The following is a 22,853-nucleotide window of genomic DNA, read 5'->3' as shown; positions in this document are numbered from 1 at the left end:
CTCATTCATAGAGTTAGTACCAGAGGTCGCTGAGCACGGCCCAATCTGATTAAAATCCGATGTAGGTATGAGGCTCCAATTTTTTTTTTTTTTATATTTTTTTTTATATATAACCCTTTATATTATATTTATTTGTATTTTAGTTTGAATATGTCAATTTTTTTGGTTTTTCTTGCCGTTAATCAGTTCTTAGAAAATTGTGTCCCAGTCACCCTAACTACATCTGACTCAATGCCTATACAAATCTTGTACAAATCTCGCACAAGGACCAGCCAATCAGATCACAGGTTACAAACGCGCCTGAGCATGACTCAAAACATGGCGGCGTACTGCTGCTACTTTTGCGTGAGCTGGACCTCATACAACTTATTAACAACGCAGTTTTTTCGATGATGGATCGTTGTCTAAAATAACAAGTAAGTAGCATTCATTAACTCTTTTGGCCTTGATTGTATTTTATTTCTGTTTGGTTGCAGATGAATTACATGTGCCAGTAATGTTGTTTGTTTGCTTCTGGATCGGCGTCGGTGATCCGGTATCAACTACAAGTCGTTTTATCCCAATCACGAACTTGAAAATTCATTTTAGTCGATCGTTTCTAAACTAAAAATTCACGAAAAATGGATGTTTTTTCTACTGCTCCCGGTTGACAGATTGGTCACCGTCAACACGCATGTTTACGATCGGGGGGAACAACGCTCGCTATCAATTCACCGTTTTTCCATGTTTGTTTTTTTCAGAAAGAACGTGACACCCCAGAAACAATTATCCTCCAGGGCTGATGAATGTGTTGTTTGTGGATTAAGTTTTAGAAACAAACTACTAGTATTCGCGTGTCAATAGTATATATTTATATAATTTACATAATATTTATGTTAATCACCTATATTGTATTTATTGATGTGCATTGCTAACAGCACAGATATCTCAGCTGAGAGGCTGCAAACTCAGTGTACTTTTTTTCGCGAACTGTTGTAATGCAAATTTCATACAACTTACGTTACGAGATTAATGCAGCACATGGATTAATTTAACATTTTAATTAGTATTTTCTATAGACATGATGCTGTACTATAATTTTTTCCATACCAGTTTTTTTTTTTTTTTTGTAATTGTTGATGACTTCGTTGTTCTTGTCTGTCTGATCAGAATTGATTCCATCTATTTTTTAGTCAGCGTTTTTGATGCAAAATGTCTTAGTTTATATCTTTGGTCACACAAAGAAAAGATCCACCAGGTATCTTTAGTGTCCATCAATTTGTTATTTAACTTAGATTCTCAACAGGCATTTTGGAATGGTTGTGCTATTTTGATAAACAGTACCATCACAATTATCTAATAGTAGGTAGCCACATATCCCTGTTGAATTCTAAAACTGTGATGAATAGTTGCCAAATACTTTTGTTATTTTTATAAGAGTATTTTCAGTAAATTAGTGATTGACAAACATATTTTCTTTGAGATAAATATTTATTGATACTTAAATAAACCTTGTTCTGACAATTTTTTGTTAAGCAGATGAACATGTTATGCTTAAAAAAACAGTTGGAAAATAAATTAATGGCTGAAGGATGTAAACATATGCTATTTTTCATGAAATAAACCAAGATGTCACTTATTTAGGTGACGTGGTTTATTGCTCTTCGTGTCACTGATGTCTTCCATTTGATGCAAAATCTTCAAATAAGTTATATACTGTTATATACTATATACTGTTACATTTATTATATAATTTATTAATTTACATGATAAAATAAGATTGCTGAGATGGTTCATCATCTCTACCAACTCAATCTGACCTCTGTATTATAACTTTCAATATCGAAAGAGGGATCTAAATGGAGTACATTTTTGATAAAATTGCTCATACCAAAGGCTGTGTGGCAGAATATTAATCTCAAACTTTAGTTGGACGCTTCAGCTATTTCTTTTGGATGCAATTCTTGTACAATACTGTCAGTTTCCCTATAGTACAGGTACATTCGCATATAAAAAAACTGACTGGGAATACTCGATAACGATATTTTAGAGCTAATGAAAAATAAATAATTGTCTGTGGGAAAGTATCTTTTTTCTTCTCTTAGTTTGTCAACCATCCAATAAAATATAGATACACTGTCCCTAGGAGTCTGGAATAATCTAATGAGGCTGTCTTTCAACTGGGACTGTAGAGATTTTGAGGCAGTTGTGGTCAGTGCAAGGACTGTAACATCAGGCAAAACGGCGTAGTTCCCCAACATGCTAGAAAAATTCCTTGAATGCACTTTATGGCGTCTTACGCATGCTTTTTTGGCTGTCATCTGGTTTTCCACCCGTACAAAAAAAAACACACAAATTATCAATCATTTGAAGCTAAACATGTACAAGTTAGGACTCCAAATCTGATCATTTCCTGATTTTTAAGAAAACAATTTTAAACCGCATTTCATCGACCATTCAACTTCTACAATTTATAACACACACAATGCAAACTAAGATTTTAATGCTGAGTGGAAATCTTACCTGAACTTTAATTAATGAAACTATGATAACAGCACCAGGTTCCTGAGTCATACTTGGGTAGATTAGTGATTTAACCAAATCCAGTTGGCAGGATGGCTTGGACATTGTTTTTGATAACAGATGTGTTAATGCCTCTTTCTTGCACACCTTAAAGAAAGGGGAAATGTGCACATTTAATATATCGCAATAACAAAATTGACTCGACAAATTAATTTATTCACGTTACTGGTTCATGCATATAGGTCACAGTCACGGCGTCACGTGAAGACAAAACTATTGCTGTTACTCACAGGCGCTCGGACTGTTTAAACGGGAGTAGGGGATGTCGTTGAAAGGCAAATGCAAATACGAAAATTACTGACATGAAAGCCATAGGTTTATCAGAGACTCGCAAAAACATTGCCTGGCCGTAATATATTAACTCATAATGCAATAGTTAGATCGTGATGACTGTATAAAGTTGAAACAACATGCACGTAACTGATGGTTTATATTGCGTCGAATGCGACTCGTTAACATGATCGGTGACTGTCGCCTCACCTGCGGTAATACAAGGTCAACAAAGTTGAAATCCAAATTATCTCAAATGAATTACATACATCAATCGTGATTGCTCACAAATAATAATTAAGTTTTTGTAAAAGTGACTAAAACTCACCTCAAATTCGGAATCCTCGATTGATTTCACATCCGTTCTAACATCACTTGCAGCCATCTTGAAATAGCCTGGAACGATGAGTCTGGCGCATGTGCAAAGTCAGACAGCTATTTTTGTAAGCCGCACTATGATTGGTCGACAAAACTCGTCGAAAACTGATCTCGCTGTACGAGATTTGTATAGGCATTGAGTCAGATGTAGTTAGAGGTGACTGGGACACAATTTTCTAAGAACTGATTAACGGCAAGAAAAACCATAGACCCTCTTTTAGAGGGTCTATGGAAAAACCAAAAAAATCGACATATTCAAACTAAAATACAAATAAATATAATATAAAGGGTTATATAAAAAAAAAATTGGAGCCTCATACCTACATCGGATTTTAATCAGATTGAGCACGGCCGTACAACCAGGGGCGTCGATCCATTCTGAAAAGTGGGGGGGGGGGCACTTTTGTGTAAGCGTAAGCGGCCAATGTTCGCGCTTTCGCGGACAGGGGGGTGTCTGAGAAGGGATGTGCCCCCTCAGAAGGTAGAAATTTTTGAAAAATGCAACCAAAATGAAGTCATTTGGTGCATATTTTTCAAATAACCTTCGATGGATTTGATTCCACATTGACCAATCACATGGTCTATCCATCCATCGATGACTTGCATTTTGGGGATTTCCATATTCGTTTACAACAACATGTTCAATAGAATGTTCTGGAATGCTCTGTTTTCTCCTTTTTGCTTTCTCATTGTTTTAGGTAATTCCACACATAACACGGCCTACACACACCAGATTGATCATTGTTCATCATTTTTATTATATATATATGGACCCATTTAGTTATAAACTGACGTTAGCTTCACGTTTATGTCACACTATGGAAACAACCAAAAACATGTTGCTTGTTTTTGAGCGGAGCGGATCGCCAACCAGCCTACCGGCTTGTCTAAATACTACTCAACATTGTTGTCATTTGGTGCATATTTTTCAAATAACCTTCGATGGATTTGATTCCACATTGACCAATCACATGGTCTATCCATCCATCGATGACTTGCATTTTGGGGATTTCCATATTCGTTTACAACAACATGTTCAATAGAATGTTCTGGAATGCTCTGTTTTCTCCTTTTTGCTTTCTCATTGTTTTAGGTAATTCCACACATAACACGGCCTACACACACCAGATTGATCATTGTTCATCATTTTTATTATATTATCATATTTATTCAGTTAACTGCTTTAACTTTAATATGAAATGATTATACATAATCAAATAAGATATAATTTTTTCGGGGCACATGTTGCTCGAGAAATTAGACTTTATAATGAACTTGCGCTGAATGTTTGCGATCCGCTCCGCTAGGACTGCCCTTATAATCACTTTTGTCGTTTTCTGTGTGTGTCTGTGTGCCTAATCGCAAGTTTTTCGAAAAACATCGAAAAAACACAAGAATTAGTAGAAATGTTTTTGGGCGGATTATTGATAGAGAATAATGTTTTTATTACAAAAATGCTGAAAAACCGTGAGTTTTTGCCTTAGTTATTTTTTTATCGGCGAAAAACTGCGAACTCGACAAATTTGGTTGCACAACTTCCCTCTATCATATACACCCAGCGACACCGATGCCAGCTGACTGGTTTTGTAATAGCAGTGTTCAAAACGGAAATAATAAATGATGTAACAGAAGAATATGTCCTAGTAATAAACTGAGTGACTTCTAAAGACTGAATGTTTTTTGCAAACTTCGTATATGGACCCATTTAGTTATAAACTGACGTTAGCTTCACGTTTATGTCACACTATGGAAACAACCAAAAACATGTTGCTTGTTTTTGAGCGGAGCGGATCGCCAACCAGCCTACCGGCTTGTCTAAATACTACTCAACATTGTTGACGTTGAGCACATGCATTATAGTCAATTTAACTCATTTTACTAATCAAACCTTCCAAAATTAACACATATCTCGTGACGATTTTGTGAAACAAGCGTCATAGCTAGAAATACTAGGAATACTGTATGCCATTATATCTAAATATTTACAGGCATATTGAAACTATAAACAGCATTTGCAGGAAAGCATTAGCCCTATTATATGAAGAGCACCCGTCCACCCCCAAATGAAGCTAGTTAGAGTTTAGACCTATAGCTTTTTTGGCTCAGCCTAATATAATGTATTTACCTCAGAACTAACTCAATTTAGGCCCTATGTATACCGGTAGTCACAGTCAGCTGGTGCACACGAAAGTATAAAATAAATATGATATTTACTATATGGGGACCGCTATTTTGATTGCTACATAAAACTAAATAAGAGACAAGTTGTGAAATGCGTTTTTCAGATTCCTACAAATATGAGAAAAAATACAAATCTTTCACAGCCAAACGACCCGTTGGGGGTTATATTAGGCCAACCGCCACAAAATTCGATCAAATTCATAGTTTTTGTGTGGAAAAATCACGAACACCTGATTACACGAAAAACATAGTAGAACACTTTCCCGGGGTATTTGAAATTTCAAATAACTGTAAGGCGGTTGCTGATTGGCCGCTGAGTTGAAATAACAATTTTTGGTTTCAAATACCCCATGAAAGTGTTCTATGTTCTTCGTGTGTTTGTATGCTAGGGATTTTTCCGTACAAAAACGCCTATTTTACGTTAGCAGAAAGTACTGAAATGAAGTTATATACTTACTGTGATTTGTCAACGTAGGTAGATATAATTAAAGGCTTGTGTAAATTCCCGGGGTAAATTCAGATTGAACGGGCGACTGAATTTACCCGGGGGTCCAACTTGAGGAAATACCTGGAACCCATGTCTGTGAAAGGGGTTTTCAAAATGACCCTAAACACATTTTAAAAGGTCAAAATTTCGTACCCTTTTCACCGATAGAAAGCTAAAAGTTCACGCACCTTAAACTCATATTCCGTGCACAGTCACTTGGGGGCTGAAAATCAATAAATACGAAAATGGCCAGCAGCCAGAATCAAGGGGGAGTTCTGGGTATATCAAGTGTGCATACTCATTTTCAGCCGTTCCGTAACAGCGAGTATTTTCTCGATTTACCCAGAACTCTGTGCGAATCCCCCTTGATTCTGGCTGCTGGCCATTTTCGTTCATGAAACCATCGGATATCATCAGAAAACGCAGGACTTGTGCAGTTTTGAATAAAACCAAGTTAGCAATTATTAACGTAACACCTGATCCCCTCTAAAATGTTTGTTTCGCATTTTAAGGTAAGAAATCAAAATTTGAAACCGACAGGGTGTCGATTTAATAGGTGCCATGTTTCACAACTTGTTTATTCTTTATTCATATACGTATAGCGGATGGGTTTTTTTAAATTAGTATTTATTGATTTTCAGCCCCCAAGTGACTGTGTATGCCGTGATCGCTCGTGATCGAGGGTCGTTAACAGGGGGCGGACGTTTTCCTCGTTTTGCGATCATTGAATTCTTTAAAGCAATAAAAAAACGATAGTTTCATTTAAAAAATAACCACCCTTATCACGTTGGCAGTACCGGAAAAGACACCCTTTTTGTCTATTTTGACTGAAATGGTAACCCTAAACGCGTAACGCGCGTTAACGTGCTTTTCTTTAAAAAACAACACCTTTTTAACGCGTTTTCTTTCACAGACATGCGTCCAGATCATTCGTTAAGTCGGACCCCGAGGAATTTACCGTTCGCGGGGTTAACGTAGACAGCTCGTATCCATAACTTGCTACAATTCGGCTATTCGGTCTTGCGACTCCCGCATTACACTGTCATTTACTCAGGATGAACCTCGATGTTGCAATGCTGAAGTAATCCATATTTCTTTGAGTAGTAGCTTTCGAAGAGCCCAAAATGTGATCGTCAAGTCGTGTACCTGGTTATTTGACATGGTTTTCCTTACTTTGAGACTATCAAAAGATGTGCACGATGTGACCTGTTGGCGACCGTGAAAGGTTTTAAATACTTCCTCCACGCTCAGTTTACCTACGGTAACTGTGGTTTACCTTTCGGAAATTGCGAATCACCAGTTTTTAGGGCAAAATCACCATCGTGAATAATCGGAAAAGTTCGTCATTACGACACAGCATTTTGATTGGTTAATGAAAGACCTGACCTATTAGGTCAAAGGAACTTGTTTCAGGTCAAATCGTGCTGAAAAACTTCATGGTGAAAATTGTTTTGCGTCGACAGTTTGCTTACGATTAACAACATACCAAAACGAAGATAATAATAAAGATCTTGCCATCGACTGTTTCCCCACAGACCCTACCCATAATTACACCGTAAATTCAGGCGGTATGTAAATCGTATTGTAATAAAATGTGTGTGTTTTTTATGAACATGTTTGTTTCTTCATTGTAAAAGTGTCGTGAAATTCAATAATATTTTTTTCTTCAAAAAGCAGTATTATTTTTCCCGAGCCCGGCGTGGTGAACGAAAGATGTAATTTGGATAGTCTTTTGTTGTTGGCAAGATGGTTACAATGTTTAACCCCAAAACAAAATCATCTTTTCTTTCGAGTATAAGCCCATCTTTTCCCGATTTTACGTGTTCATGCCTCCGGGCTTATGATCAGGGAAGTATGATAGACTGTGAACTTAGCGAAGATTCGGATCAGTCCAGTGTAAGTGACGAGAGTCTATCTGTCGTCGACGATACCCCTTGTTTCGGATGATAGTTTTATTTCAAATTCAGCAGTACTGGAAACAGCATTTATTAGACAGTTGGACAGAAAAAGAAAACAAAATGCCTGTCTCGATCATTCACACATTCATAGTGTTTGCATGTTTATACGCTTGCTGGAACTTAATTCATCAATCTAGGCAACTATGGCTTCCTAAGTTGTTTATAATAATAATAATAATTTGCATCCAAATAAAAAAATCGTAAAGAATCCAGGGAAATTACATTTTAGAAACTGTAAAACGACTAGATGACACAATTCACTACAAAATTGAATGTCAAGACGTAAAAGGCCCTCTAACCGAATGAAGAGCATTACGAGAGTAATATGCGCATGCGTCTCAACACACGGCGCAGCAATGGCGGAGATTTGAGTTGGAGAGCTCTTGGGACCATTCAACTGTAAAAACGTCTTTTTTTCCTTGTAAATTGTAAAAAAGCCTTTTTTATTTTCCGTAAATCTGTACCAGCTACCCCCTCCCCCTCTTTATTGATAAATGTATCCTTAATTGAGATATTGTTCGTGATACAATAAAGTTAAAAATAAAACAAAAAATAATGAAATAGAGAAAAACACAAAACAAAGCAAAAACATTTTTTTTTTTATGAGAAAGCTGGTAATTTAGATTTAATGTAGATTTCTCTCATTATGAAGCCTTGGTATACAAATTTGGCTAGATTAATTAACATGTTTTTGTCTATTTTTTCTTTTCATTTTTGATTGGTCGGTGTTGCAAAAAATTTGTTTAGGCTGTCTTTTCTCAATGCATCAAAGTGTGAACACGTTAGGAGGAAATGTTTTTCATCCTCAATCTCTCCTTTCTGGCAAATTTGACATTTTCTATCTTGTAAGGCATGGTTTGTGTATCTGCCCTTCTCAAATTGTAGAGTATGTGCACTTATCCTTAATTTTGTCAATGCTGACCTATGGAATGGATTTTTGACTATTTCAAGATAACTTTCGAGTTCAATTTTCTCTTTAATGCATCTGTAAGTACGTAGTTTGTTTTATGGCTGCCTCTCTTTTTTGTCATCGAATAGAGATTTATCACAGTGATTCTGAAATGCCTGTTTTGTGTTCTCTTTGACTGTGGTAATAAGTTTGTTATTAGTTTCAGGAGTGTGGTTTTTCCAGATGTCATCCTTGTTTACCAAATTTAAAGTTTGTTTGATGCTTGACACCCAGTTTGGTGTGCGAGTTATATATAATCAGATACTACTAGTATGTCGTCATCATGCCTTGTTGTTGCCTTTCTTGTTTATACCTCATGCGGGTGTTTTTTTATGGCAAGATGGCGCAAACGGAAGTCCTTCGCAGGTTTATGGTTTCTCATATTTAAATCATCATAACTCTGAAGATAATCATTTTTTTCAAATTTATAATCTATATACATAACTTAATAAATACACACACCAAATTAGGCTCTATTTAGTTCCCCTTTGAAGACTGAGGAAAGACTAGCAGTAATATTGTGGGATGCGGGCTATTTTTATCTGATGAAGTGCAGAGAAGTTTTGCAAACCATCGTGCGATGTTGGGAAGAAACTACCATTATCGCAAAGGAAGACTTTAATAGGCCTTTTGTTAATCAATGGATTTTTACCTGGGGATTTTCATTCTTGACCATTAAGAATACAGTACATGTACATAGAACCAAAGGCCTTACACAAACGCAGGCTATGATATAAGCCTATTATTTATACTTGGGTAAGTCTGGAAAGTGGCGGGGGTGGGTGCGCAATGCTATCAGCACGGTGATCGTTACAGCGAAACGAAAAATCTACACTTCAATTTTAAATTGCCTTTGGAGAAAAAAAATGCGTGAAAAAAAATTATAACAGTATACCACTGGAAGCTGTCAGGCTAAAAATTGTCGACATATTGTGAGATAAGGGTAACAAAGTTTACTTATCATTTACAACTGTATGTTTTTTGTATTCCTCTTGCATGCTGGAAGCGTCTACGTCTTGTCTGTTTGTTTGTTTTTTTGTAGTTTTCAAAGGCTAGTTTTATGGCGCTTGGGGTGAGTAAACAGGGTCCTGGACAAGAAGTCATACATCACCGCACCGTAACTGAGGCCAGCAACATTTGCATATAACATCAACAGTGACTTGTCAATCAAAGAGCAACGCAAACAAACTTTCGGGACTTTTAATCACATACGCATGCCTCAGTTCCCTATATTTTAACATCGAATTTTGAGTATGTTCCATTATTGACAATGCTCCGAAATGTTAACATTATCTGGCCAAGACTGTCTGGGTAAGAAAAAGCAAAAAAAAATTCACTCAGAGTGCCCACGAACCTGCATCTATACCTTAAGCTACTTATTAATATTCTACATAAGGCCAACAAAATTGTTTTGTTGCCCTCAGGGACCGAAAAATATGAAATATCGGGTCGCGTTTTTTTCCCATATACTTCGGCTATTTACAATACCCTTAGTTTTCACGAGTTTAAAAAAAATCAGACTGACCGACCCAATTTTTCAATTTTCCGACTTGAGGGCAACAAAAGTTGTTGTTTTTTTGGCCTAATGTATCGACAAAATTCAAGAAAACAATGACTGAGGATGTGATGTGGGTGTTAATTATGTCTGGGTTGTATTATTGTGGTTTTTTTACCGCATTAGTGATATTTAGACTAGCTATTCACAAAAATAAATAATTAACAGAATATGTGATTTTGCACCCGGCTTTGCATCATCGCATATGTTCAATAATATTTGATATTTGCTATTTGATACCCCCTGGACATAAATAAATATTTTTCATATCTACATTTTAGATTTTTGCAGTTTTTATACCCAATTTATACCCACAAATTCGTACATACATAACATTGTATTACATTGTTTAATATTTGCTGAATAAATCTATATATTGTGATTAATGGTATAAACAAAGATGATGGTTATTATCAATAAACTGCTGGGTTAAAGTTAATTGGCCCATGGTGTGATGACGATATACCTTAGTTGTGAGGCCACTTATTTGCAGCTTCATCTTTTATAATGCAGACGGCTTTTGACCATACAATTGGTGTATATTTTTGTTAGTTTAAATGTACATTTCATGAAATGCAATATTTTGTTTCAAGCATATGAAATGTGACAAACAGCATAAAAATATAATCTATTGTTAATTTTATATTTTTGCATATCCGAAGAATTACGAAGTGATGATTTTCAAGGATGCGATTTACAGAAGCTACTATTTTATTTGTTGATTTATTTATTCTCTTTTGTGTTCTTGCCACGAATTTGTCAAACATTTTATTATTCAAAACAAAGTTTTGTTTTCAACCTTCTGATGGGAAGTCGTTTTTATGAGGTAGTGCGGTTTTTTTCTGGTGTCTTGGAGCTTTGGACAAGGGAACATCGACCTTGAATGGATGTTACCCTGACATGTTCATTATCTACAGTGCAAACAAAACTTCATTGCAAAGAATCCAAAAAAATCATGGTGAATTGCTCAAAGCAGTCGATTCGCTACAAATAGCCTCCGCTAACCGAGCTACAATCCCTGCTTTGCATGTTGCAAGCATACAGAGACCTTTTGGAGACCTTTGACATCATGGCCAACGTTGGCCATCATTACCATTAAAAAACGGTGAAGGTTCCGTCTGACAAGATCAGTATGTGAAGCTAGCTAATGAAATTACAGTTAGTAATTGCCTTTAACAGCACTACCCTTTGGCAAATACCTGTGCATCTCTTTAGCTGCAGAGGGGTTCTGATCGAACAATTGTCGTCATATTAAAATTTAAAAAAACAGCAGTTGGTGTCAAGAATCAACTAGCGTGGGTTGCGAATTGGTGGGAAAGTCGTAGTCTGGCCATGAAGAGGAATCTAGTAGCCGTAGATTACATTAGAATTTTCACGATACAAGAAATGTAAATCTCTGGCAGTAATGATTGCTGATCAGTTCCCCTGGATGTTGATGGAGTCGAGAAACAGCCATGCTTTTGACATGCAGTGATGATAGGTCTGATATTTTCACAAGTTACCACTACTTTCTATGAAACTAAACTTTGCAGGCACCATTTGTCATTCTGTTTTCATCTCAACAACCTCTGCCGCATGCAATACAGACGCATGTTCTATGCATCTCACATACCTTGCACCAGTGAGGTCCAGGGTATGGATGAGCGGCCATGTTGTCTGGCTCCGTAGTTTCCGGAGATCCAGTGAAAACGTTCTCTGGATTTTTTTCCTTCCCTTTGAACTATTTGGTTCGGCGACATACATCAAAGTGTTCAAACTAAAGATCTTCTCACAGAATACTAGCCTTCTTTAAGCAGCAAATGTAGCAGTATTATTTCAGTAAAATACTGTTAAACTTTAATGCACATGCGTCCAGATAATACGTACAGTAGATTAAAAACTATAGTGTTTTTTAGCTCCGCTGTCGACAAAGTCGACACAGCGGGGCTGTTCATATTACTGAATTTCCGTTGTTGTCGTCAACTTTACAATTTAAACTTCTTCTTCGAAACCGCAAGTCAGAATGTTTTCAAATTTAATATGCAAGTACCTTGGATGGTTCTTTCTCAGATTTGTTCATTTCATGTCGAAATCTCAAATTCTCTATTTTTGGTGAATATTTTTGTAATGTTTGGTAAAAAGTGATATTTTCGATTGCTTTGATATTACATATATAGATGTAATATGTGAACCTCTCTCAGATTTGTTTATTTCGCGATGATATCTTTAATTCTCTAATGTTGGTGAATATTTTTGTAATTTTTGGTAAAAAGTGATATTTTCGACTTCTTGTTAAGAACCGCAAGTCCGATTGCTTTGATATTACATATATAGGTACTACATGTGGATCTCTCCCAGATTTGTTCATTTTGTGATGATATCTTTAATTCTCTAATTTTGATGAATATTTTTGTTATTTTTGGTAAAAAGTGATATTTTCAACTTCTTGTGAAATACCGCAAGTCCGATTACTTTGATATTACATATATAGGTGTAATATGTGAACCTCTCTCAGATTTGTTTATTTCGCGGTGATATCTTTAATTCTCTAATTTTGTGGAATATTTTTGTAATTTTTGGTAAAAAGTGATATTTTCAACTTCTTGTTAAAAATCGCAAGTCCGATTGCTTTGATATCTTCAGTTTTTAATTGAAATGTGCATTGCTAACAGCGGAGCTTGTTTTCCGTATTCCATAAAAATAATCCGATCACAAGATTTTGATTGGGTAAGGTGCCAATCAGTTGCTTACTTCACCTGATGAAATGGGCCATACATGTATATAGTGATTTGAGCTTGCAGTGTTATGGTGATATTTGTTTTATTTTACAAGCTTTGTGACGGCTTTGGACATTGATTCTCTCGACATATTGTCATTCTGTAAATGCACAATTACAGTGTTTGTGATTACAATTTATCCGAGCTATAATATATATGCTATATCTGATACTATGTATCAAGGTTTCGACTTGTTTAACCTCCCCAAACAATATGAACAGCATTGGAAAGTTGTTTAACCGACTGTGATACAACCCACTGTGTGAATGTTATGTAGTATGTCGTAAAATGTAATAATTTAGTTATGTCGTTATGACATAATTGCATGACTTTACAAAATATTCTTATAACATGTTAGATTGCTTCATATTGGTAATTCTTATTATAATCTCAGCTTACAATACATCATTTTTAATAAAATTGTGTTACAGTTAGAGGTATATGCTCCTTTTAGGCTATGCATATTAAATGAGTTGATACGTAATTACGAAATAACGGCATTTGTGATTGTCATGTTTTGACTGGTTGACTATACAACATAATTGGTTTAATTATTTAAGTTTTAATTAAAAAGTGTCTAGTCGGTACACTTTGCCTTACAGTAAACTATCCCACTACAAGAACATTTTTGTGGTAGTTGAAAACACAATAATCATTTTAATCTGAGACATCCAACTGAGATATGTTTTATTCACAGGAAGTTGGAGGAAGTTTGAAACTAAAAGCAAGAAATGGACAATTGATGGATGCTATAGACATATTTGCTTTTGCTATAAATTTTTTGAAAGAAAAAGCACTCGACGTTATCAAAGACAGAGCTGGAATTGAAATAACGTCTGCGGATATTAGATGGGTCTTGACAGTACCAGCAATATGGAGACATGTATCAAAGCAGTTCATGAGAGAAGCAGCATATAAGGTACTGATAAATTAATATTACATCCTCTGTCTGCCTCTTTCTACAAGCATATGCATTTATTTATAGTAAATAATTAGGTAATGCGTGTATGTGCGTGATTATCACTGGCTGAATTGGAGTGCAAGCAAATACACATATGATTTATATAATCAACTGTAGAAATAATTAGATTTCGGAACAACATCTGTGTATATTAATTAAGTAATTTGCATGTTCCGTTGTTTGCGAAGATGAATGTCTGATACATCCAAACGGAACTGCTATGAACTATTTGGCAAGGCTTAAGGATATTGGTACATTGTATAGTTTTAATACTAGCATTTTTTGAGGAATTTCAAATATTTGCTATATCTATTTCATACATTCAATATCATCAGGACATAGACAATCTATCTATACCTTCTATTATATGTGTATCAAAGTAAGATGACAAGACTATGCACTTACATTAAATATTCTTAAAATGCAAATCACTGGTAATGTTCAAAATGTCCCCCAAAAAATAAAACAAATTCTTCATTTGTAAATTTTATATTTTAAAAAAAGGTCAATGAATTCACCACTTCAAAAATTAAACTATATTACAGCAATGGCTTTCCCAAACCTAATCTGGACGCTGTTTAATGTATTTGATTTACACAGAGTTTGATTTGGGTATACATTATATTCATTATTTTAATTCTATTATATCAACTTCAGGCTGACCTAGTTCCTGAAAGCAAGGAAAATCAGCTTATTATTGCCTTAGAACCAGAAGCGGCATCTTTACATTGCCGCCAACGCAAGATGCGAGAGTTTGTTGAGGAGGAAAAGAATGAGGCATGTTGTGCAGATGTTATTGCAAAACCGAAAACAAGTTATATGGTTGTTGACTGCGGGGGTAAGCACAATTTAAATGCCCATTCGTGTGTGTTTTGAATACTGCCGCGACTCCATTAACAGTACTATGTTTGAATGAATTTCACTATCAATAAATCATACATATTTTACACTCACAGGTGGAACTGTTGATGTTACTGTTCATCGCATCAATGATGATGATTCTGTGGAAGAAATACACAAAGCAACTGGTGGGGCTTGGGGTGGGACACAAGTTGATAAACAGTTTGAAAGTTTGCTCGTTAAGGTGTTTGGTGGTGAATTTATTGAAGATTTTAAATCAAAACATCCTTCTGACTGGTTAGAAATTAATATTGACTTGGAGGGGAAGAAAAGATCTGATAGACCATTGCAAAAGGAAAATAATACAACTAGGATTCGTCTCCCAAGTAATTTTATATATTTCTATTGCACTCATCATAGACAAAAAACTAAGAGCATACAAGATTTAATCAAGGAACAATACACTAAATCAGATGTTAAAATTAATAGAGACTTCCTTTGTATTGGGGCCGAAGTAATGAAAAACATGTTTAAAGAGGCAATATATTCAATCGTCAGTCATATAAGCATGTTACTTGAGATGCCTACTATTAAGTGTGTACAATATATATTTTTGGTTGGTGGGTTTTCAGAATCCCCCTTGTTACAGTTAGCGGTTAGAAAGAAATTTGAAAATCGAGCTCGTATTCTTATCCCCGAGAACGCGGGTTTGTCTGTTATGAAAGGAGCTGTAATGTTCGGGCTTAAGCCTGATGTCATTCGGCGTAGAATTTGTAGGGAAACTCATGGATGTGGCACATGTGCAAAATTTAACCCTGCAATACATAACGAAAAATACATGTTCAAAACATCCAATGGTGATATAATGTGCAACAACTTGTTCACCAAATTAGTCACGGTAAACGAAGAAGTAAGATTAGGTGAAATACGAAATTTCACTTTTTGCCCAGTGGAGACTTCACAATCAAAAGTTGCTTTTGAATTCTACACAACCAGTAAATCAAATGTAATGTACGTTAATGACCCGGGTGTGTACAAAGAGGGAACAAAAATAGTAGTGGATAGTCCAAATATTACGAAAGGTCTTGGTCGTGATATTGAAATAAGATTAGAGTTTGGGGGTACAGAGATAAAAGTCGAGGCCAGAGACGTAGAAACAGGTGATGTAAAACCTGCTACCCTTAAATTATCTACTACAAATCGTAGTCCTTGAGGTACACAGTTTGCAATTTGTAAAAACAACACACCTACTCTTTAAAAAAACAAAGCAGTTTAGATAATCATGCAACCAACATCACCTTTGATCATCTTATCTTATAGTTTTGAGCGTACATTGCTCATCGTATTATCAACCACTTCCGTATCTTTCTGCATGTATATTATAACTCGTGACCTGTATACAAACTAACTACAAGTATATGTGCCATATTTCTCTTAGTGAGAGCATCTCATATTAGTCCTGGGATTAGTTTTCTGTAAGGTCCAATAACAAAAGTTATCTGCATTCCCTTGCCAACACAGGTTTGTATATATTTTTATTTGGACTTATAAACATAACAATTAAAACATTAAGCAATAGTGATGGTGTCCAACAAGTGAAAAAAACACTATTTGTCACTTTGAAACAAAAAAAACATGCTTAAACTCAACAAGAGATCCAATAATTGTCAGATACATCTGGAATACACCAGCCTATAATAGGATAGTGATATAATGATTATTCAATTTTATTGTTGAAAAGAAATCAAATAAAATTCTTTTATATTCTTCCTTTTTCTATAGTTTCCACAGATTTGTTTCTATATATAAGTACTATATTACACATCAAAGTGTTGTGCAAAAACAAGAATTTACAAGATATTGAATTTTTTTATTGTTGCATAATTAATTCTACTACAATGTAGTATGGTGTCCTAGAAGTGAAAATGACAAAAACTCGTATAACGATTCTAATAAAATATTATCAAAGTAATGACATTTATTTCACCTTTCAGACACCTACAACTTTTGGTAATGTTATTGTCTATCCGAAAACAAATACATGGCAAGGGAGTGCAGCTCAATTAAAATTTTGAGATTTGCGACTCCATCACTAAAACTGGTCTGAAACAAGGTATTCAACTGCAGCTCAATTCAAAATTTGAGAATCGCGACTCCATCACTAAAACTGGTGTAAAACAAGGTATTCAACTGCAGTGATTGCCTCGTCTCTAACTAGTACTATGACATGCAAGACATTTCTATTAGATTAAAAGTTGTTCAAGATGACAGAAACAAAAACTACATTTAGACACTAATCGAGTCTTTGAGCTTCATTTACTTATTATTTACACTGTATAGCATTCCATGCCAATGATATCACTAGTTCAAAATGCTGTGTTGTAGTAACAGTGATATAGCTAGTTATATGTATATAAGGTTTTGTTGTTTAAAATGTCAATTATTTGTCTTATATCAAAGCATGCCATGTGATTTGATTTTATCATTGATCGTTTTGTTTTACATGATATCCTTCCCTGTATAGTCAGTTCTGATTTCACTAACTTAAATTTCAGCAGTACAAAGTGGAAACCTTTTTATTCATGTACTCATTATCTATTTATATTTTTTCAAGATAAACTTGAATGTATATATAATTTGGAATTTGTTTATAATAACATCACAATTTCGTTATATATAATATATTGAAAGTGTAATTGTATATAAATAAATAATGAGCTATCGTTTATACACAAATAAGTTCAATAATTCACTTCATTATATGCACACAATTTGTACTACATTTTCTTAAATCACAATAACCATGACCACACCGGCAGCAACATTTTAAAAGCATGATTGTTTCTATACTTGTTTAGCTCTGCTGTCTGAAGTGCGTGCTAGACCATAACAGCACTTAATTGCTTTTGCGTCATATGACCTAATTAATATGCATACTATGTAATTTGTAATTCCACGCCAGCTGTCATAGATATTGATATACTATACCAATCAACATTTATGGGTGTTAGGAGGGCATGTCCATAATAACAATTGCCACACCCATAACTAGACTATGCCATTTGTTGCTCCAATATTAGCATGACAGACAATATCTGGCAACATTTAATAAAGCGTTTCCACTGTTATCAAGCATTGATAATTCACATTCACTGTTCTGTATTTTATTCCAAATTTTATTACTAACTGCATTCCAGGAGTATGGATGTGCTGTGATGCAATCAGTCGTTTCTGGCAATGGGATGGGCATGTTTAATTGGATCACAGAAAAAAGTAATGTACAACCAACGTTCAGAATGCAGAATCATTATTTGTGATCCACATAATTGGAGTTTATAAATAAATTTGATTGCATATCCGTGGTTTGGTCTGTTTTATTCCAGAGCACCTGCACCACAATTTCAATTTAAATCTGATATATATATTTATATTAGGTCTGTGCATTATCCTCGGCACCTATGTGCCAACCTTTATTTGAATGTGACTGGATGTGATTAGTACTTAACATATCGATGGAAAAAGTCAAAATTAACTAATTAATATCAAATCAGGCAATTTATATGTCAAAACACGGTAATCCGAGAAATTCACAGTTAGCTGGCGTTCTAGGCCCCACCATGAAACAAGGAGCGGAACTTCTATTCTTGGGTATAACTTTATACTATAATGTCTTAATTCACTACCCATAGAAATACAAATTTAGGTATTTATTTATTTTTATTTAACACTTTATATAAAGAGGGTAGGCCAATATACAATAAAGTAATTTTCATTGGGCCCTCTGTAGAAACAAAATACACAATATATACACTATAGGCTTGAGCCATTTACAACAAATTTTAAGATATATTTTGTAAAGTTTTCTTTAAAATGCCTAATGAGGCTGAATTTCTGATATGGGATAGTAAGTTATAGGGTTGCCCTCTATACTGAAACATCCTCTGGCCCATGGATGTTTTCCATTTAGTAATGCATAAATTATTTCTAAGAGAGGAACGTGTACTATACTTGTGGGTTTGGGAGATAGGACTGAACATTAATTAGCACGTGGTGCCCATTTAAAATCAGCAGGTGAGACGAAAATCACAAAATGGACCAGACAGAAGCTCGCACTGTGATCAATTATCTCTATAAAAAGAGGATGACTCCGAAAGAAATCCACGAAGACATGGTCACGACACTTGGTGAGGACTCCCCCTTCTTATTCCACTGTAAAGAAGTGGGTTGCTAACTTTAAGTGAGGTGAGGAGAGCACGAAAGATGACCCAAAATTTGCCACCACGGACAATCAGGTTGAGGCCATCCGTCGATGGTAATGAATGACAGGCGTGGCACTACCCGACATATCAGGCATTCACTTGACATCAGTTATGGCGCAGTTCAAAATGTTTTGTCAAACATCTTGAGGATGAGCAAGCTGTATGCAAAGTGGATGCCCTGAATGTTGAATCAGAAGTTGAACAGGTTAGAAGTTTCAAAGACGCTTTTGGCCGGTTTCCAGTCAAATCCTGGCAACTTCTTCAAGAGATTTGTGACCCAAGATGAGACATGGGTTCAACACTTTGACCCAGAATTAAAAAAGCAGCGCAAACAATGGACACACAAGGGTTCACAGCCGCCCAAGATGGCCTCTGTGTTCTGGGACAGCAAGGGAGTCATCATGATTGACTACTTGGCAAATTGGGTCAAACAATCAATAGAGAGTACTATGCTTCAGAACTGTGACAGTTAAAGCAGCAATCAAAGAGAAATAGAGAGGAAAGCTTCGAGCTTGTGTGCTGTTGCTCCGGGACAATGCGCCAGTCCACACAGCACAGGTGTCCGTGGTGGCAGCAATCGCATGTGGCTTTGAACTCTTACCTCACCTTTTCTACTCACCTGGCCTGGCACCGTCATACTTCTAGCTGTGAGTCCCACTTGCGTGATCATCGTTTTGAGACTGATGAGACGTCATCCAAGCTGTTGAGGCCTATCTAAATGATCAAGATGAAACCTTCTCCCAGCAGGGAATAGGAAAACTCGAACATCGATGGACAAAGTGAATTGAACTTGGAGGAAACTATGTTGAAAAATAGTGTTTTATGAGGAAAGCTGATAACTTATTGATCACCCCTTGTACAAGTGATACTAAAATAAATGTGATTAATTTGTCGATATTTACTATATGGAGGCCATCATCCTGAAAAACTGCATGAAACTAAATAAGAGACTTTTTCAGATTCTTTCAGAGCCAAATGATTCGTTTGGGCAACAGTAGGCGAACCGCTAATAATATTCGCCGAATTCGTCGGTTTTGTGTGGAAAATCCTTTGCATACAAACACCTAATTGCACAAAGAACATAACACTTTCGCTGAGTATTTGAAACCGAAACTGTATCTAACAGTAAGGTTGTCGCTGATTGGCTCCTGAGTTGGAATGACATTGTTTGGTTACAAATTCGGGTGTGCAAGCCCTATTCATACCAGGATTTGTTGTACAATTGAAATTACGGGATCAGAGCCTAGGTTATTCTGCAACTGTTTCGGAACCTTGAAGGAGTCAATATGATGACGCATATACAAGTAAGTGAACAGGAGAGCCATCCAAATCGGCGAGATAATGAAGCAGGCGACCACAAAGAACAGTGTAACACACTTTTTCTTAGGGTAAACAAGAATAAAAACACCCGGGGACAATGTGGTATCATGGGAAAAGAAGAAAGGGGTGCACTGGTTTCTTGAAGAAAATAAAAATCAGTCGTGTTGTTTAGTTTGACATTAACTGGCCGAGTATATCTCCTATGCAAAAGGATGTGGATTGGGACAGTAAAAAGGAAGCTCTACTTTTATATGTTCGTGTGTAACTTGATTCTAATGTTAACTTGACCACATTGATGTAAGAATGCATATCAAACATTCAAACTTTGAATATGAAGATGATGACCTTGACGTATGGACCTGGGAACAGCCACTAGTGGCGCTGTATACAATCAAAACTATTTAGGCTTGCCAACGCTCATGCCGGCAACAGTGTAAAAACACTCGTTAAATTTGGTGACCAGTTTGGTATGATAGAACACGTGTACAGTCTCCAAATAACCACAATAGACAGAGTGGGGGTAAAGATCAAACATACCTGATTCCGGTGCTTCATAATAAATGCTTTCTATTAATAATTGCACTTATTTATGAGATATGTCTATGTCATAACCTTATTAATGTTATTAGCATATTGTGTACGCAGTGTGAATGCTTTTGGCCCTTTTTCCGTATTCCACAACGCAGGCGTCATGGTACACAGGACAAGTGCAACTGACAATACAACTGTGTGTAGAAAATCTAATATTATTTTTGAACTGATATTCCATTCACAAGCTAGACAGCCGAGGATGAATGCACATGCACACTAGTACTGTTATATAAACAGAAGCTAATTAGTAGAGAGAAGGCAATTAAGTCAGGCAGTATTATACACTTAAACTCAAAACCATCTCTGTGTACCTATGAGTGAAGAGTGTAATATTTCTGGGGATCTATTTTCTGAGGAATTACCAGTGTTAATGCTGAAAATTGTGAGCTGACCTCCACTGACCATAGGAATTTAGCCATTTATGTTTCCAAGTACTAGTAAAATTAATTGTGAGTAAAAATTATTTAAATTGAGACTGGACCTTGTCAATTCCGGTAGATTTGCTTGAAACTATCATCAAATCGACAGAGGACTAAAGAGTGGGAAATTCATCAGGTAAATGAGACCCCAGGTATAAACAAATCTGCCACAGAAAGTATTTCAGAGGATCAAAGTTACAAACTGATTACAAGGCAGTTTAAGATTAGTGGACAATTTGGGAAACCTGATTGAAAAAGTAAGCTTGATACATATACATCAAATAGAAAGTGAGATTAGTAGGAGTTACACAGAAAGAGAACTCATTGAAGATGTGATCAGAGTAAGTCGGTAGCCAATCCCTACCTACTTGGAAAAAACTGGCAATTTGACACTTCCCTGCTTAAGGTCACTTCTTAGAGCAAGCTGTGGTGACTAAGTTAATTAATGACTGTTGGATGGTAACATTGACAATGGAATATTGCTTGAACAATTGAATGGTACAGTCGAACTTGAGGACGAGAGGCAATGTAAATCCTGTTATAACATAAGTCAGGGGGGATGAAAGGGGGAAAATTACGACTTGGATAGCAGAAGCAATGGCAGTGATGAAAGAGGTGTAAAGAGGAAGTTCACGCATTGTGGGAAACAAGCTCTCAGATATGTATATTTTATCTCTGAGGCATGGAAAATGCATAACCGCCCAGATAATCCACTAAACCCAATTCAAGAACTTTTGAATTAGGTACAACCCTGAATGTGAAAGCAATGAATGGTACAGATATACCTTATTCAGATTGGGTAGAAGAAGATTTTCATGCAGATACCGAGGAATTAAAAGTACCAATGTTAGTCACTGCAGACTTCTCCGATGAACCAACTAATCCTTTCAGGCAGGTCAAACAGTAAAAGTTAAATGTCCAGTTCGAATTGAACCAATTAAGGGGAAACAACCAATGTTGATAGAACCAAGTATAAGGAACCCCCTACAGCATCGATCGGGAGTGAACGGACATTTAATTGAGATAAGCCAGGTATCTGCACATCAAATAATTATTCCAGTGCATAACAATACATCATTCTTAGAAACCTGAATTCAACTACCACCATCCCTGGCGACAACCAGAAATCATCAAATGAGACTACACATGGTTCATGGAAAGTCAATTGTCCAAACAGCAGGAAATAGTACAACAAATGGTAAAACAAAAATCAGCTGTATTTGCAAAAACAGATATGAACATAGGCTGCATTTGTAATATATTAAGAATGACAATGATGCTAGGGAGTCAGTAGTTCGGTGCAGTACTTAATACATTAAGAATTGTGCTAGGAAGTCTGGAGTTTTGGGGAGTACGGGCAGTATGGA

General features: G+C 35.9%; 1 protein-coding gene across 4 annotated transcripts in view; it reads left to right on the top strand.

Moving 5' to 3' along the window:
• The window catches only part of LOC100374651 (heat shock 70 kDa protein 12A-like), a 40,843-nt gene extending 22,584 nt beyond the window's left edge, over nucleotides 1-18,259 (top strand). For all 4 annotated transcript variants that reach the window (XM_078013994.2, XM_085504479.1, XM_085504481.1 and 1 more), the window contains 3 exons: nucleotides 13,794-14,015; nucleotides 14,715-14,895; nucleotides 15,014-18,259. In XM_078013994.2, coding sequence (XP_077870120.1) covers nucleotides 13,794-14,015; nucleotides 14,715-14,895; nucleotides 15,014-16,110 — 1,500 coding nt within the window. In that variant the 3' untranslated portion in view covers nucleotides 16,111-18,259. The remainder of the gene's footprint in view (nucleotides 1-13,793; nucleotides 14,016-14,714; nucleotides 14,896-15,013) is intronic.
• The last annotated feature ends 4,594 nt before the right edge of the window (nucleotides 18,260-22,853 follow it).

Source organism: Saccoglossus kowalevskii, chromosome 10 (genome assembly GCF_978046115.1).
Source record: "Saccoglossus kowalevskii chromosome 10, keSacKowa6.1, whole genome shotgun sequence".
Taxonomy (NCBI): domain Eukaryota; kingdom Metazoa; phylum Hemichordata; class Enteropneusta; family Harrimaniidae; genus Saccoglossus; species Saccoglossus kowalevskii.
Note: the sequence above shows the minus strand (reverse complement) of the source record. Positions and strands in the feature narration are given on the sequence as shown.